General features: G+C 46.4%; 1 protein-coding gene across 1 annotated transcript; it reads right to left on the bottom strand.

Annotated features, from left to right (window-relative positions):
• Positions 1-977: 977 nt before the first annotated feature.
• ELAC2 (elaC ribonuclease Z 2) lies at positions 978-14,635 on the bottom strand. The gene is made up of 23 exons (XM_010721197.3): positions 14,573-14,635; positions 14,421-14,491; positions 13,844-13,908; positions 12,664-12,721; positions 12,106-12,174; positions 11,450-11,605; positions 10,901-10,959; positions 10,202-10,260; positions 10,043-10,115; positions 9,013-9,125; positions 8,385-8,483; positions 8,051-8,189; positions 7,887-7,972; positions 6,863-6,972; positions 5,974-6,070; positions 5,418-5,556; positions 4,728-4,766; positions 4,456-4,565; positions 3,917-4,016; positions 3,721-3,841; positions 3,444-3,522; positions 2,573-2,717; positions 978-1,889 (listed from the first exon to the last, which is right to left on the bottom strand). Exons 1-23 carry the CDS (start codon positions 14,584-14,586, stop codon positions 1,638-1,640), a joined length of 2,253 nt encoding a protein of 750 aa, XP_010719499.3. The 5' UTR covers positions 14,587-14,635; the 3' UTR covers positions 978-1,637.
• Between the last annotated feature and the right edge of the window lie 6 nt (positions 14,636-14,641).

Genomic DNA, 14,641 nt, shown 5'->3' with positions numbered 1-14,641 from the left:
CCCGGGGCAGCTGGAGCTCGCTGCCTCCATCGCTCTGCGTTTGCTGCCTATGAATACCTTAGTGAGAGCGATTCCCTGTTTCCTCATTTCTGGCACATGTATAAGAGATCCGTCTTTACTTCTACGAGAAGCAGCACGCGGATCCGTGGCAGCCCAGCAATAAGCCCCCAGCCCTCTATGTGCCCACATTGACACCTGTGCAGCAATAGGGCCCTGCTAAGCCCGCACAGCCTGCTGCTCTGCTCCAGCTGTGCCAAGCTTCTCCTTTAGACAAGTGTAACACAGCACAGCTAACCTGCTAAGATGTTTTGCTGCCCCTTTGTCTTCAATCTTCCATCCCCTTAAAATAAAGCCATCTTTACTATGTATTGCTACCACCTGTCGAGCCTGCGGGGGCCCAGCAGTAGCTTTCTGAGAAGGAATTCTTTCACAGAAATAGCCAGGAATCATAGAAGCACAGAGCAGCCTGGGTTGCAAAGGAGCACAGTGCTCATCCAGTTTCAACCCCCTGTGGCTGCCCAGAGCCACATCCAGCCTGGCCTTGAATGCCTTCAGGGATGGGGCGTCCACAGCCTCCTTGGGCAACCTGTTCCCAATGCCACCCCCATCCCTCCCCCCTCAAACCCACACATGATTACAGGAGACAGAAGTCTGAGCCAGAGAAACTATCACACATCCTCCCTTAGCAGCTCGCTGTCCTCCATCAGCTCACTCAGCCACCTTCCCTGCACACTACAACTAACACAGGTCCTAGTTATCTGTTCCAGAGCCCTGCAGAAGCTGCTCCCAGTGTTTGCCATCTCAAACCACCAGGAATGAAGCAGCAGAAGCAGGTGTGGTTTTGCTGGCACAAAGCATATTTATAACAGCTGTGAGTTGATCAAAGTGCTGTAACACATAACTAAGGTCATTCTCTCCCAAAATTCAGGCATTCGTTGACCCCTCACCTCATTAACTATCTAATCAAAACACTTGTGTCTGATGTTGAGTGGTTTATTCAGACTGTAATGAAGGTTTTGGAAAACTGGTCTGATGGGGGGGAGAGGGTGGGGGAGGAAATCAACCAAGAAAACCAAAATAAAATGGGAATGCAGCAGCATTCAGATCCTTAAATTAACCTAATTTCTAAAAGCAATTAATTGGGTCCCATTTTATTTGAAATTTCCTCCTACAGCCTAGGTCTTGACACCTAGATATACTCCTTGTGTGAACAGAGAGCTCCTCCCCCTCCCCCAACTTCTGGAGAGTCCACAGTCCCAGACTTCACCTCTTGCAACTCCCAAGACTGTAACTGCTGCTGCTGTATTACCAATAGCTTCCATTGTAAAACCAAAAATTAAAACAGCTTAGAGAGAACTCTTGGCTAAAAGAAAAATGACACATGGATTGGTGATATCCAGGGTCAGGAACTGTAGAACAGTATGGGTAAATACTGCCATCACAGGACTTGCCCTGCTCACAGCATGCTTGGGAGCTTCAGCCCACAGAGATCCCCTGACAACCGAGCTAATCCAGCTGCCAAGGCCAGCCCCTCTTCCCATGGTACCTGCAGGCTGCCCCAGCACTGCCAGCCCCAGAGGCCTGTACAACACAGGGCACCTCTTATAGAGCAGAGAATGTTCTCTACCTCTTTTCCTTCAGTTTACTGTTTTAAGCTTTTTAAGTTTCTTGTTTGATACTTCCTGATGGTTCTTATCTTGTTTCCGTTTCTGGGATGGTGTCTTCTTGTTCTCACCACCAGTCAGTTGGTCCAAGACTATTGCAGCCTCCTTCAGAAGGCGCTGCTCCCTTTTTTCCTTCCGCTCCTCCATTTCTACTATGTCATCTGCAAACAGAGCCTTCAGAGGTGGGATCAGCTTTGGGATGGTTGAAAAGTCACCAAGCCGTACCTGCAATACAATGGGCACAAGAGCACTTGCTTGAGAACTGCCATCCCTCACTCCCAGCCCTTTACAGTTCAGCAGGGCAGTGTCCTGGTACCCAGCACAGAGGAGCCCTCACCTTGGTGACGATTTGCAGCTGCCAGGCAGATGATTATTTACAACCCCTACAGAAGCCAGCCCACCAATCCCTTATACCAAGTTATTGACATTCTCTTCACAGGAAAGCATGCACACACTGTATATACAGGCTTTGATCAGCCAGTGTGTTACTCCCACATTCAGGAACAGCAGCAGCACTACAGGGTTTAGGATCTCAGACATCTTTTGCAGAAAACCATTGAGGCAGTGCATCAATTAAGAAGGGAAAGGGAATGGAAGTGAAGTTATCTTTTTAGCTGGCAATATCACAAATAGAGGTGACGTGAGGCAAACATCCAGAAGAACAGATTTCTGTTCTCAAGAGCCATCAGCACCTGTCCTAAAGAGAATTGGGCACTACGCCACCCACTCTCCCCCATGTTGGTGATACCTGCTGACAGCAGTAAGAGGAGCTGTTTCAAAGGAAACTGCTCTCAGAAGGACATAACATGTTGATACTTTATTAGAAATGGAAAATTTCATTCCTAAGCAGCCAACCCCAGGTATCACCGAAACCTTTCTCGCAGTCTGGATCAAAACTCCAAACTTACCCTCATATGATCAAATGCAATCCCAACCTTCTCACTGAAGTCTTCGTTGAACAGTGGGATCTTGGCATATCTTTGGCTGAAGTGATTGAGCATGATGAACTCAGCATTCATCTTCATCCCAATCTCAATTGCCTGAGAGGTTGTGCTGCAAAAGGAACAGGGACACAGAACATCATACACACTATGTATGGAGCCAATGCTGCTCCTCCAACAGGGAACAGTAGGCTGCATCTTGCAGCTAATCTCACATCATGCCAACAGCAAACAGTAGACACCATACACCACCTGCTGGGCACAAGCTGTCTTCATCAGCAAGCCCGACACTGCCTGCACAGCTAGCAAGTGTTTAGCTTCCATACAACTCAGAGTGCAGAAAAGATGCTAATTAACTTGAAGCTTTTCAGTGCTTCACAACATGGGGACAAAAGCTCAACCCAGAGGTACCAGCAGGTCCGGCTTGCTCACTGCTCTCAAGTCCAACCCCTCCCTTTTACTGGGGGCAGCAGGCAATACCACTACCTGCAGAACTTAGTTTGCATCGTGCAGATAGCTGACAGGGCTGTGGATGACCCTTCTACTGTCCAAGCTTAGTCCTGCAGTGCAATCAAACTGAGAGCCTTTCCTTCGGGCTAGTCAATTTGTAGAGTTGTTACTGTCTATTTAAAGGCTTCCCCTGTTTCTCTCTGGGGAAGCTCAAAAGAGAGTTACAGAGCTGGTGCAGCGAGCAACACTCTAATATTAGTGCTGAAGAGCTCTATGCACACCAGAACCACCTACAGGCCTTGGGCCCCTCACCACCAGATCCAAGGTCAAAGCCCAGCTAAGCAGCTTTGCCTTCCCTGCAGTGATAAGACAGCAGAACACACCCCACCTGTGTGTCTTCTCTATTGCTTCTTTTTCCATTCCATCTTCCAGTGTTGCTTCATGGATCAGCAGAGTAGCATTTTTCCCTGTGTAAATAATCACATATTTCACCTTCAGCTGAACACACAATTGCCTAAATAAGCGAGTGAACTCTCATTTCCACCCAGAGCCCTCCACTGGCTTGCAGTCATAGCACAAAGAGGCTGGGAGTGACCACTTCAGTTACTGACAGTTCAAGGCCATACTCAAAGAGATCTTTCAAAGAGAAGGTTCTTGTCACCTACCCATTTGTACTAAGGCCTTGCAGGGCATTGTGTCACCAGAATACACTACTTTCCATCCAGATTTGTGGATCACTGAACATGCAAAAGCATTTTTACAATGCTGGACTTCACAAGTCTGAAACTAAACAAGAACATAAGCATTAGACTTCAAATTCCCTCTTGTCCTTTATTGCAGTACAAGATGCTGTCAGCTTACCTCAGCCAAGTCATAGTTCTCTAATAGAGAAGCGATAAATTGTCTGGCTTTAGATTTGATGTTCTCACGGCCTTTCACAAGGGACTGGCAAGTAATCATTCTGCAAGGGAAAGGAAATGAAAGAACTAAAGACAGGAACAAAGTAAAACTTGATCTCACCTTAAAGCAGACTTTCTCACATAAGTGTCCTCTCTGCTCATTGCCTGACAAATGAGACAATTTTGTGCACCTGTTTTCCCCTTTGCTTTTGCTATCCGGGGCCCCACTAGCTCATCCAATCATTTCTTTCCTACTGTCACTCACCCTGCCTTTCAGGAGTCATTTCAGACCAGCCCAACTCCCTTTTCATAATCTGCAAGCAAGCCCCTCTTAGGTAGCACAATCAAGGAACAAATCCTCTCATCTCCTCTGCAAGTCACACATCGCAGTCCTGCACAGTGGAAGGTGTCAAAGAGCAGGGAGAACAAATGACGGTCATTTCCCTTGAATAAGGACCACCCAGCAGGAATACTTCCTCACATACCACACAGAAAACTCACTTGATGTCTCTGAGAATCGATTCACAGTTGTTGTGGTACTCATGTAGCCAAGGCATGATCTGTTCAGGTGCTACCAGAAATAGAGGGCTAAAAGCTTGACCAAGGGAAGCCTGCAGAAGAAGAGACAGGAGGATAATCAGTACTAGGTAGACACTGAATCATACAGAGGAAAAACCTTGGGAAAAAAAGGTGCTTTTCCACCACATAGGAAAAGTTTCCCTTCCCTTGCTCCAAGGTACATTTGGGAACAGTAAAACAAAAGCACAACTTACAAAAGCTCTCCGCCTCTCCATGAGGATGTTCACCAAGCCCTGCAAAAGGGACGAAAAGACAGCAAACTGTAGTCAGAAAGACCCAGGAACATAAGTGTCAGCAGTGCTACAGGAGCTCAGCAAGGTGCAGTTTCAGGAAAATCTAGTCACAAGTACCAACCACCTTTTTTTCCAGTAACTGCATCATACTGAGCTGCTGGAACAGTCACCACTTATGCCACAAGCTGGCAGCCCACAACACCATGCCTCTCCACCCTTCCAGAGCTGTGTGTGCTCCCAGCAGAAGAAGGGAGAGCAGAAAGCCTCCAGCCAACACGTCACTCTCAGTGCGATTTCCACACATGAGACAGGAGACCAGCAAACAGCTGCCCCAACCGGGCTCAATCTAGAACAGACCAACTGATCCCTCTGTGAGGATTTACTGCAAAGCACCAGAGGAAGCTGGGTTGGATACTGACTTAAAAATAAACTAAATAAAAATAAAGACATCTCTAAACAATCTACAGGGACCACTAACAGGATGCAAAAAGGGATTAGAAACAGACAGATTCAGTAGTGCCTGGGGAGCACAAGAGGGGAACTGCAGTCTTAAGAGCAGAGCAGCTTACATTCATCAGCTGCAGCTACATCCGGCTCCCAAACATAAAGAGATCTGCACACAGCTCCTTCTCATTCCAACACATAACCTACCGAATGATGATCCGTATGCATGTGAGACACAAACACAGCTACTATGTTACACAACACTTGGTCAACTTGCTCTCCATAGTGACGACAGAGCTGTCCAAACGTTCCTTCCCCACAGTCCAAGAGCAGGGATCGGGTAGAGCTGGCAAGACAAGTGACAGAAACAAGTGGCAGCCACTGGATGAGCTTTGAGCAGGGTCTATTCAGGGAAGGGGATCTTCTGGGTTGGAGGGCAGAGAGCTTTCAGTGCTCCACCTCTACTGCTACTCCTACTAGCCAAAGTTCTAGATACTGTTCCATCTACAAAGCTCATTTTGGTGTTATACTGATGGTGAACACACTCTTGGGGCAAATGGCAAAATGAAGACATTAAATGCTTGTCTTTACAAGTAACTCTCGAGCCTTCCCTACCTACAGAGACAGGTGCTTGAGACAGAAGTCCTACAGACTCCACTGTAGGGGCACTCTCCTTGTGTCATCAGCACACTGGTCAAAACAACCCTTAGGAAACACCTTCAAAACACTGAGCCTCTCCCTAAGCAAAACACACATGATTTACCTAGTATTTACCAGTGTAGAACTGACATTTCGGATTTTCATTGGAATTGCAGATCCTGTTCCCAAGAATACAACTTCAGGATAAGGATTCACATTTCCTGCAAAAATGCACACGAGTTTGTAAGCATTATCCATGTACTGCCCAGTCAGACACTGTTCAGTTCAACAGCGAAGCATTTCCAGAGATTATGCACCTGGAACCTTCATTCTTGCTCACTTACGCAACTAGCTTTCCCACAGCATCGGAATTTACCATGGGAGGACAGAGAACAGAACAGGTACAATCACAAAAACAAAGCAGAATGCAGAGCTGCATATAACAAGGCAGGCAAATGAGGACTCATCTCACTGGCCAACACAGAGCCGCCAGTTCAAGGGGGATCTAGCTACTGTTCCACACTGCTCTAACTCTCTGCAACAGGATCCAGACAGTGAGTCAGTGGTGCTGCACCATACCATGAAAGCCTCACTACCAACAGGACAACTGAAAATTAGAGAACACTTCACAGGAAGCTGCTTGTAGAGGAGGATATTGCCCAAACATAAGGACTTGCACTTTGCCTGCTATGACAGCATTCAACACAAGCAGAGCTCGTCATCACAGAAACACACTACACAGATGCTTTGTCTGTAGTTGTCCCCAAGTGGTCAATCCCCAAACCTAGCAGCTTTAGAACAACAGAAGCAAAAGACTGCATAATTCAACAGGTATAAGCTAAACTCAGGTTGAGCTCAGCCTGAAATCTGCACAAGTTCCAGGAGGACTTCATAGCACCTCTTGGGCAGCAGAAAGACTGCACATTCACAGTTTAACCTGAGCTTTAAAGCACTGGCTCACCAGGACCTTTGGGTTGCCCTTACATGAGATAAGACAAGTTGCTGATCCTTACCTGGAACAGCAGGAAGGCTCTCTTTGCACTCCTTCACACGAGTCTGGAAGTTAGGGAGATCCAGGGCTTCAGCAACAAATGCATCGTGATCACAGATGGTCACAGCATCTCTGGAAGAAAAGGCCAGGGATCAGGATGGGTGGTGACAGGGAACTGAGAAAACAGCACTTTTCAGAGCAGCACAACAAATTTCTGTGCCAATACAGCTTTCCAACACAGGGTCAAATATTCCTTCCATTTCAAGCAGTGGAAGACATACCATGAGTATGGCAAGGGCTAGCAAAGTCAGGCAGGACTGAGCATCCCCACTAAAATAGCCATCCCACCAAAGCTCCTATAACAGCACTAGGTTCTTCTGCACCGACCAGGTTCAGAGTCGTAGACACCAGAGGGCACTGCATGACCCACCATGGGAAGCAGTGAGACTCCTGCAAGAATATCAACCACCTGACAGGACTCCAGGCACCCATCAGTGTCCTCTGGTTCTGCATCATTGCACGAGCACTACTACAGGCCTTGACACCTTTAAGAAAAACCATTCCCTCTTAGCATCTAAAGTCTCCTATTCTGCTCAAAGAGACATAATTTTGAGTCTCGGTATATGGTGCATCACAGAACCCTCTGCCCTCAACTGCTTCATCCAACACCTCCTCCTGCTTGCACACTAGCAAGTGACAGTGCAGAAGCCCGCTCTGTTTAATCACCTGGGGCTTTCAGCTCTGATACCATTTGAACACACAAAGTCTCGTAAGATTTCCACCTGGCTTCCTAAGGAGTCTCTCCCTGTCATAGCCAGTTGGGTGCACAGCACATGAGATCAAAAGCACAGGACAGAGAAATGCATACTGCACTTTAAGAGTGAGGAATGAAAACAACCCTCCAAACTACTGTCCAAATTATTAAATCAGCAATTCATTCCTCTGTGTCCTACACTTTAGATTTTCAGTGACAGGCACACAACCCTCAGAACACAGCTGATAGCCCAACACTCAAAAATTGAAGTGCCAAGAAGATTGCCACTGACCTCTGCCACTCCTGGAGGGGTCTGAAATGGTATTTCAAAAGGCACTCTCCTCGCACAATGGGCACACTACACACAGCCTGTTCTTCCTGCAGGGAGAAGTACAACGTGAAACATGTTCTTCACTCAAGGGTGCAAGGTACGGAGACAGGAAGGGCCTTGCCTACCTTGCTCTGGTATGTGGTGAGCAGAGGGAAGATCTCTGGGTGAATGAGGTTCAGCTGGCTTTGGATCTTGTAGCTACGCGCATTGTGCACTGCAGAACAGTTTTCATTGAGCACCAAGTGCTGAGTTCCAGGTCCAAATCTACAAGAGGATGACAAAATATACAACTGCTTCAGTCCCACACTGGCATATGCACACACCTGAGCCACTTGCTAAAAATCTCATCTGAGACAGAGCTCTGCTGCCACTCAACATCTACTCTGGGAAAATCTTTACAGCATCAGAACACTGCTGTCCAGTAATGATGTAAAGCCAAGTAATCAGAAGATCACTCACCTTTCCAGCCACTGCTGGTAGCGGCTGTCCCGAAGCACCGACTCTGGAGTCATGTGAATAACCAGGGCAACCTTATCCTCACTGAGTCCTTCTTGGTACCTGGAGAAATACACAAAGGATATATGAGCACTGATCCTTAATCACCTTGGCATTCCCTCCAATTCCACTCTTGTACTATTGGAGATGTTCCCCCAGGAGCAAGCAGAGCACAAATCTCAACAGCACAGCCTAGGAGCTCCAGACTCCCCACAACAGTGGGCCTAAGGCTCACAGGGAGGGTCTAAGACACTCGTGTGCTGACATCTCCACTCTCCCACCCAGAACAGCTGTCCTCCTCCAAGAGGACCAACACCTGCAGAGCCTTTCAGAAGCTCAATGTGCCTCTGCACAAGTCTCATGGAGATATTACACACAAACTAAGTATCTAGGCTCACTGCACAAAAAAGCAGGAGCCTCAGCATTGCTGCATAGCAAGAAACCAGTGCCCATTTCCTCCTCTGAAGGCTCTGGGAAGACAGATCTGTCACGGTCACAGAATCCCACAGGTCCTACACATAGACCTGCCTTTTCTAGAAGGCTCAGCATGGACGTCTTCCCCCAAACACTTCAGGTCACCCATCCCCGCTACCTTCGGAAGGTCTCATTTTCACAGACAGCATCCACAAAGCCCTCATGAGGACATTCCAACACAATGAACACTGGGCCAGGATCACCAGGGGCACACAGCTCTTCAGGTGAAAGCTGCAGACAGATATACAAAGACCACACTGTGGGGGTGAAGGTGTACAAGCAGCCCTTTGTGCATCATTACATCAGGCTCCATTCAGCAGTTCTACCAGCAAGCTCCCAGCAGGCTGCTGGGGCTGCAGAAGCAGCTTCAGGCAACTTCACTCAACACCAAGCAAAACCACAGTGCAGTCCTTGTGCAGCAAGAGGGCAGGAAAGGAACAAGTTTGCACATTGCTGTGTCACAACAAACACAATCCTGCTCTTAGAAGAAAAAAAAACAAAGCGAATTTTAGCAGCTTCCAGGTTCTCAGTGCAGATTCAGACACTACTAACAGCTTGCTTAGGAGACGGAGCTCTGCTAAATTCTTACGACAAAAAGATATGACAGTTGTATCCATCCAGGTTATGGTCTTCAATTACAGATCACCTGGGACACTGCCAGGGCTGACTGCCTCTCACTTCTAACTAAAGTCTGAGAGATTAAAGCTCACTTCGCCTCTGTGGTCTAAGAAGTGCAGAGTAAGGAGGGAACAATGGCTATACAAGCATTCAAGTCCCAGATTTAAAATATGTAGGGATCAGTTCACACCTAAATCTGGATCAGCTTGAGAAAGTGAAACTGAGATGAATGTCAGATACATTCATAGTCACAAATGAACACATTTCAGAGTGTACTTCTTTAATCACACCCTCACAACATCCTCCAACAGACACTCCTCTAGAGCCATCTTCAGCAACAACTTGGGGCTAGAAACAAGAATCAGTCACCAAAAATAACCATTCAAAGCTTGAATGCCAAAACCCATACAAACACCTTAGCAGAGATGAGAGACAACAGGCAGAAAACTATCACCCACCCTTCTACAGAAAAATTTTGCTATTTCCCTCCTTCACTGGACCCACAGCCAGAAAGCATATACGCATCTTACCTCCTTGCCTTCAAAAGTGATGCTCTCCCCATTTTTAAGAGCTGTAATTATAGGAAGAATGGCCGGTGTTCCCCTGAAAACAAGGCATTGAAAATTTAGCTTGACACCTTCAATACCCCAGGGCTTGCCCCATTCCCTGTGCAGGACTCTCAGACTTACACTGGCAGACCCATCTCTTGTGCTTTAACAACTAAAAATTTTCCCTTCTTTGGGTGAATCTGAAAAGAGTTAAAACAGAATTAATCAACCAAATAAAAGAACATTAAGGAATGCCAGGAAATAAGATCCATTTATATCCAGCTTAGCTATTTCCTGAGAAGCCAAGGCATTTCTTTTTCCCCCCTTTCCTTTTGATATCAGATTTTGTGAAAAAGTCTTCTCCACTATTCCAGTTAAGACATGAAAAATCCAGTATATCACACCCAGTAGATGTGGAACAGCAAATCTTTAACCAATCACCTTCCAGGCAAGGAAGGTTGAATAGTTTTGCTTTTTTTTATTACTAGTTCCCCTGCCACTAATCTAACTTACTCCCAAAAAGTTTTCACCAGACCTTTCGGGTTCTGAGGATCAGGCTATTGCTTCTCTCTCCCTTTTCTTTTGTGATATAGGCAGGATAGACTTCCATAGTATAAGCATACAGTAAATATGGAACATGTCTACTCTTAACTGGCTGCCTAGTAAACAGCTTTACCAAAAAAACCTTCCAGTTTTAACTGATTTCTATCCCTACTACTGCTGCCTTTTTGAAAGTAGAACTATAAAGCTTCTAAATTTTTGCTTGAAAACACTATTTACAAATAAATCCATCTAGCAAGATGAAGTATTGAACAAGGTTGTATTTGTGTGCAAGCTTACTTTACAAAGGAATGCCATCACCAGATCAGGATGCCTCCTCTCATGCTTCTGTTCATCATCTGCAACAGAAAGAAAAATTACTGAATGTCTTCACTGAATATCACTTTCCCTTAAGCTAAGATGAATTTCTATTAAAACATCAGTGAAGCAACATCATCCAGCCAACCTGCAGCCCATCGACAAAGTGTCCTGAGCACCAGGAGGTGGTTCAGGCCAGAGCTTCAACTACAAGCAAAACTAAAACCCTTGTCTGAACAATTATCACATCCTTTCGTAATTACACTACAAAGGCTGAAGAACCCACTCCAGACAGGAGCAAATCAATACAAGGCCTAATCACAACTGCACACAGGAATCATGTCCTACGTTTAGGCATTCATAGTTTTGCTTCAAGTTCTAAAGTACCAGACCTCACTGTGCTCCATGTAATCCTTCAGCTGAGCTCCTGTACAGATCTCACTTGCATCAGGCAAACAGCTTAGAGGACAAAAAAAAAAGTACCTTATTTTGGTTTCATTTCAAGCAAATTAAAAGTTCCATTGTTTTCACCTGTTTTCTTTGGGCTTCCCTTCTTGTTGCTCTCATCCAAGCTTTGCTGCGCAGCTCTTGGGGATCCAGGCTCTGTGTCACTTTCTGAGCTACTTCCGTCTTGGGCTGATAATCCAGGACTCTGAGGAAATGTACTTTCAGCAGCTAATGGTTTTCCTGTTCCAAATCCAAGAAAAACAGGCAAAAACCTCTCAAGCAAAGTGGACAAGCAAGAAAAGCAAGAGCAGCATTTCCTCTTCTGTGATACTAGCATTCCAACTGCACCAAAATACAGCACCCTTCCACCAGTCTGATTTGGTCTTCAGGTGCCACCTGTCATCTAAATCCTTCAGATTCCCTCAGAACAGCTACATGCTATGAAAACTATGCCTGTTCTTGAAGTACTGCAATTTTCAGCAGCAGGAATACTCAGCTGGCTAATAAAGCCAAAATTCAGCCATGTTACACATGTCATTCTAAACCCGCTACTAAAAGAACAAATGAAAGCTGACTGAGCATGTCTCATTTCCTTGAGAGAGATCTTACTGCTGAGAAAAACATGCAAATTTTAAACCTCTGCTTACTCAGCTTGCAAACAGAAGCTGCTCCTTTAATCACCTTAAGCATAATTAATGAACAAGTGCTTCTCCTGTTTAACTATTGCATCACATGCTCACCTATTAGAGGTATTTGGTGGACTGTCATTGTCTCATCCTTGTACTCTGGCTCTGTGTGCAACTGCACAGCTGGGAAGAGGACAAAAACAGGCATTAAGTTCGTAAGATATTCATAGGCTACAAGAATTACTATCAGGAAAACATCTTTTCCTCTCTCAGGAAAAAACAAAAACAAAAAAAAAAACACTGAATGACCAACCCCCTTCCATTTTTCTGCCCCAGTGCAAGGATCAAAGAATAATTAAAGCTCTTAGAAGCCCACTGGCCTCAAAACACAGTTCATACCTCCATGGTAAGCAAGTTCACTGGTAACCTCCAGAAGCAAGCTTCCTCAACAGTGCTTTGAAGCCGAGTTCCATACACTACTTGGGCAGACTGGCAGCTGCCTGTCACAACCAGACTTGGAAACACTATCTTTCTCCCAGACAGTTGTTGGGATAGATTTGAAGGGACCCAACCTGAGCTACTTATTCTGAAGTTGGTAGTGCCTAACTTTGGGTACAGCTGAAACCAAAAAGTTACAACTTTATATTGGCTGCATATCCCCAACATACATACCTAAATCCATTCTTTTTAGGGGTCCAGGAAAGAGACGAATAGCTTTCAAGTAGTTTTGCTGAGAGAAAAAAAAAAAGAGTGAATCCGTAAACTACCCCTCAGCAGTGAAAGCACAAGCAACACTTTCAGAAGCTACACTTTACTTCCATGAAATCCATGAAGCTCAATATCTGGTCAGAAGAAATTGGGCAGCACACAGCCAGAAAGCAGTGGGCAGGTATACCACCCCCAGCAGGCATCACCCATTCATAGAAAGAAAGGAAAATGAATAACAGTGCCTCCCATCCCTTGAATCACCACTAGCAGATACTACAAGGAAATCAAATGACAGTGAGGAACAGAAATGTAAGCCTAGATATGGGATTAGACTGTTACGGATTGCCTTAAGCAGATTTTCAGATACAAAGCTTCTATTAAAATGTGGGGAAGTACAGTCAAGAACTGCCCTTTTTATCTAAAACTGACTGACAAGGCAGTTTTAAGTAGCAGAAGTGTGATGCTGTCTTGTATGTAACAGATTTGCTTCTGAAACCCAACCACTCTGGCACAGCCTCCAGGTTGGTGCTGTCCCAGAATAGCATCTCAGACTCAGATGATCTACTGCCTTACAGTCATAGAATCACCAATGTTGGAAGAGACCTCCAAGATCATCCAGTCCAACCATCCACCTACCACCAATATTTTCCCACTAAACCATGTCCCTTAGAACAACATCTGAACGTTTCTTGAACACCTCCAGGGATGGTGACTCCATCAGCTCCCTGGGCAGCCCATTCCAGTGCCTGACCACTCTTTCAGAGAAGAAATTTTTCCGAATATCCAACCTGAATTTCCCCTGGTGCAACATGAGGCCATTCCCTCTTGTCCTATCATTAACTATACAGGAGATGAGGCCAATCTCCATCTTACCACAACCTCCCTTCAGGTAGTTGTAGAGAGCTAAAAAATAATCCCTGAGCCTCCTTTTTTCCAGACTAAGTAATCCCAGTTCCCCCAGCCACTCTTCATTAGACCTGTGCTCCAGACCCCTTGTGAGCTTCATTGCCCTTCCCTGGACACTCTCCACAGCCTCAGTGTCTTCCTTACAGTGAGAGGCCTTGACGTCAGCTCTCTCAGTTGAAAGGTAAGTACCAATATTTCATGCTTTCTCGTACCCTTTCTGCAAGCTTCCACCACTTACCAGCTTTGGTGGCCCTAGGAAGACACACCTTTGAAGCCCCATAGCCTTTAATGTGAGGATCATACCTAAAACAAAGCAGAGAAACAACTTTATCACAGCCAAACAAAGAGGTGATGGATCTTGCTGGGAAAGTCCCTCTCACTGTCAGATCTTCTCATGGAAGTCCAGATCCAAAATCACAACCAATCTCAATTTTGCCTCAGCTTTGTGGTGGTTTCAACAAGTTGCTCATCTCCACAAACACAGAAAGCATCCATAAACCTTCATCATCATCACGTGGGACAAGTTACCTGAGTAGACTGTTCGGAGACAGCCAAAGTTCAGAGGACAAGATGCTAAGCACTCGGTCTGAACGCCACCCTACGCTGAGGATAGTGGTGGACCGGGGTCTTTTTAACTCAGATCCACAAAGCTCTCAGTGCCGGCAGCACCAGCATCTCCTGAAGGCTTCGGCCCACAAAGCCACGTGCACAGACAAGCAGCGCCCTGCTCCGCTGAGGCGGTGCCACACCGCGGCTAACGAACCCCTAAAGGCCCCGAGAGGCCGCGGCCGAACCCGGGAAGAGGACGCACTCACCCGGCAGCCCGCCGACGTTGGCCCAGGCCACCCTGCTGAGGAAGACACTGTCCAGGTGCGAGATCTTCAGCCTGGGGATAGAGCGGGTCGGGGCGGTAAGCCGGGGCCGGCGCAGCCCGGGACGTCCCCCCACGGCTCCGCTCGCTACTCACTTGTGCTCCTGCATGGCCCTCTGCGTCCCCTCGCCGCAGTTGAAAAGGTACCTGAGGGACACGGGGGTC

Source organism: Meleagris gallopavo, chromosome 20, assembly GCF_000146605.3.
Source record: "Meleagris gallopavo isolate NT-WF06-2002-E0010 breed Aviagen turkey brand Nicholas breeding stock chromosome 20, Turkey_5.1, whole genome shotgun sequence".
Taxonomy (NCBI): domain Eukaryota; kingdom Metazoa; phylum Chordata; class Aves; order Galliformes; family Phasianidae; genus Meleagris; species Meleagris gallopavo.
The sequence above is the reverse complement of the archived record's forward strand: the minus strand, read 5'-3'. Positions and strand labels throughout refer to the sequence as shown.

Excerpts from the sequence above, each read along its gene's own strand:
- ELAC2 (XM_010721197.3), bottom strand. Across the intron at positions 13,909-14,420 it reads CAACGTCGGCGGGCTGCCGG|GTATGATCCTCACATTAAAG; the intron begins GTGAGTGCGTCC and ends GCTTTGTTTTAG. Across the intron at positions 9,126-10,042 it reads TCACTTTTGAAGGCAAGGAG|CTTTCACCTGAAGAGCTGTG; the intron begins GTAAGATGCGTA and ends ATCTGTCTGCAG.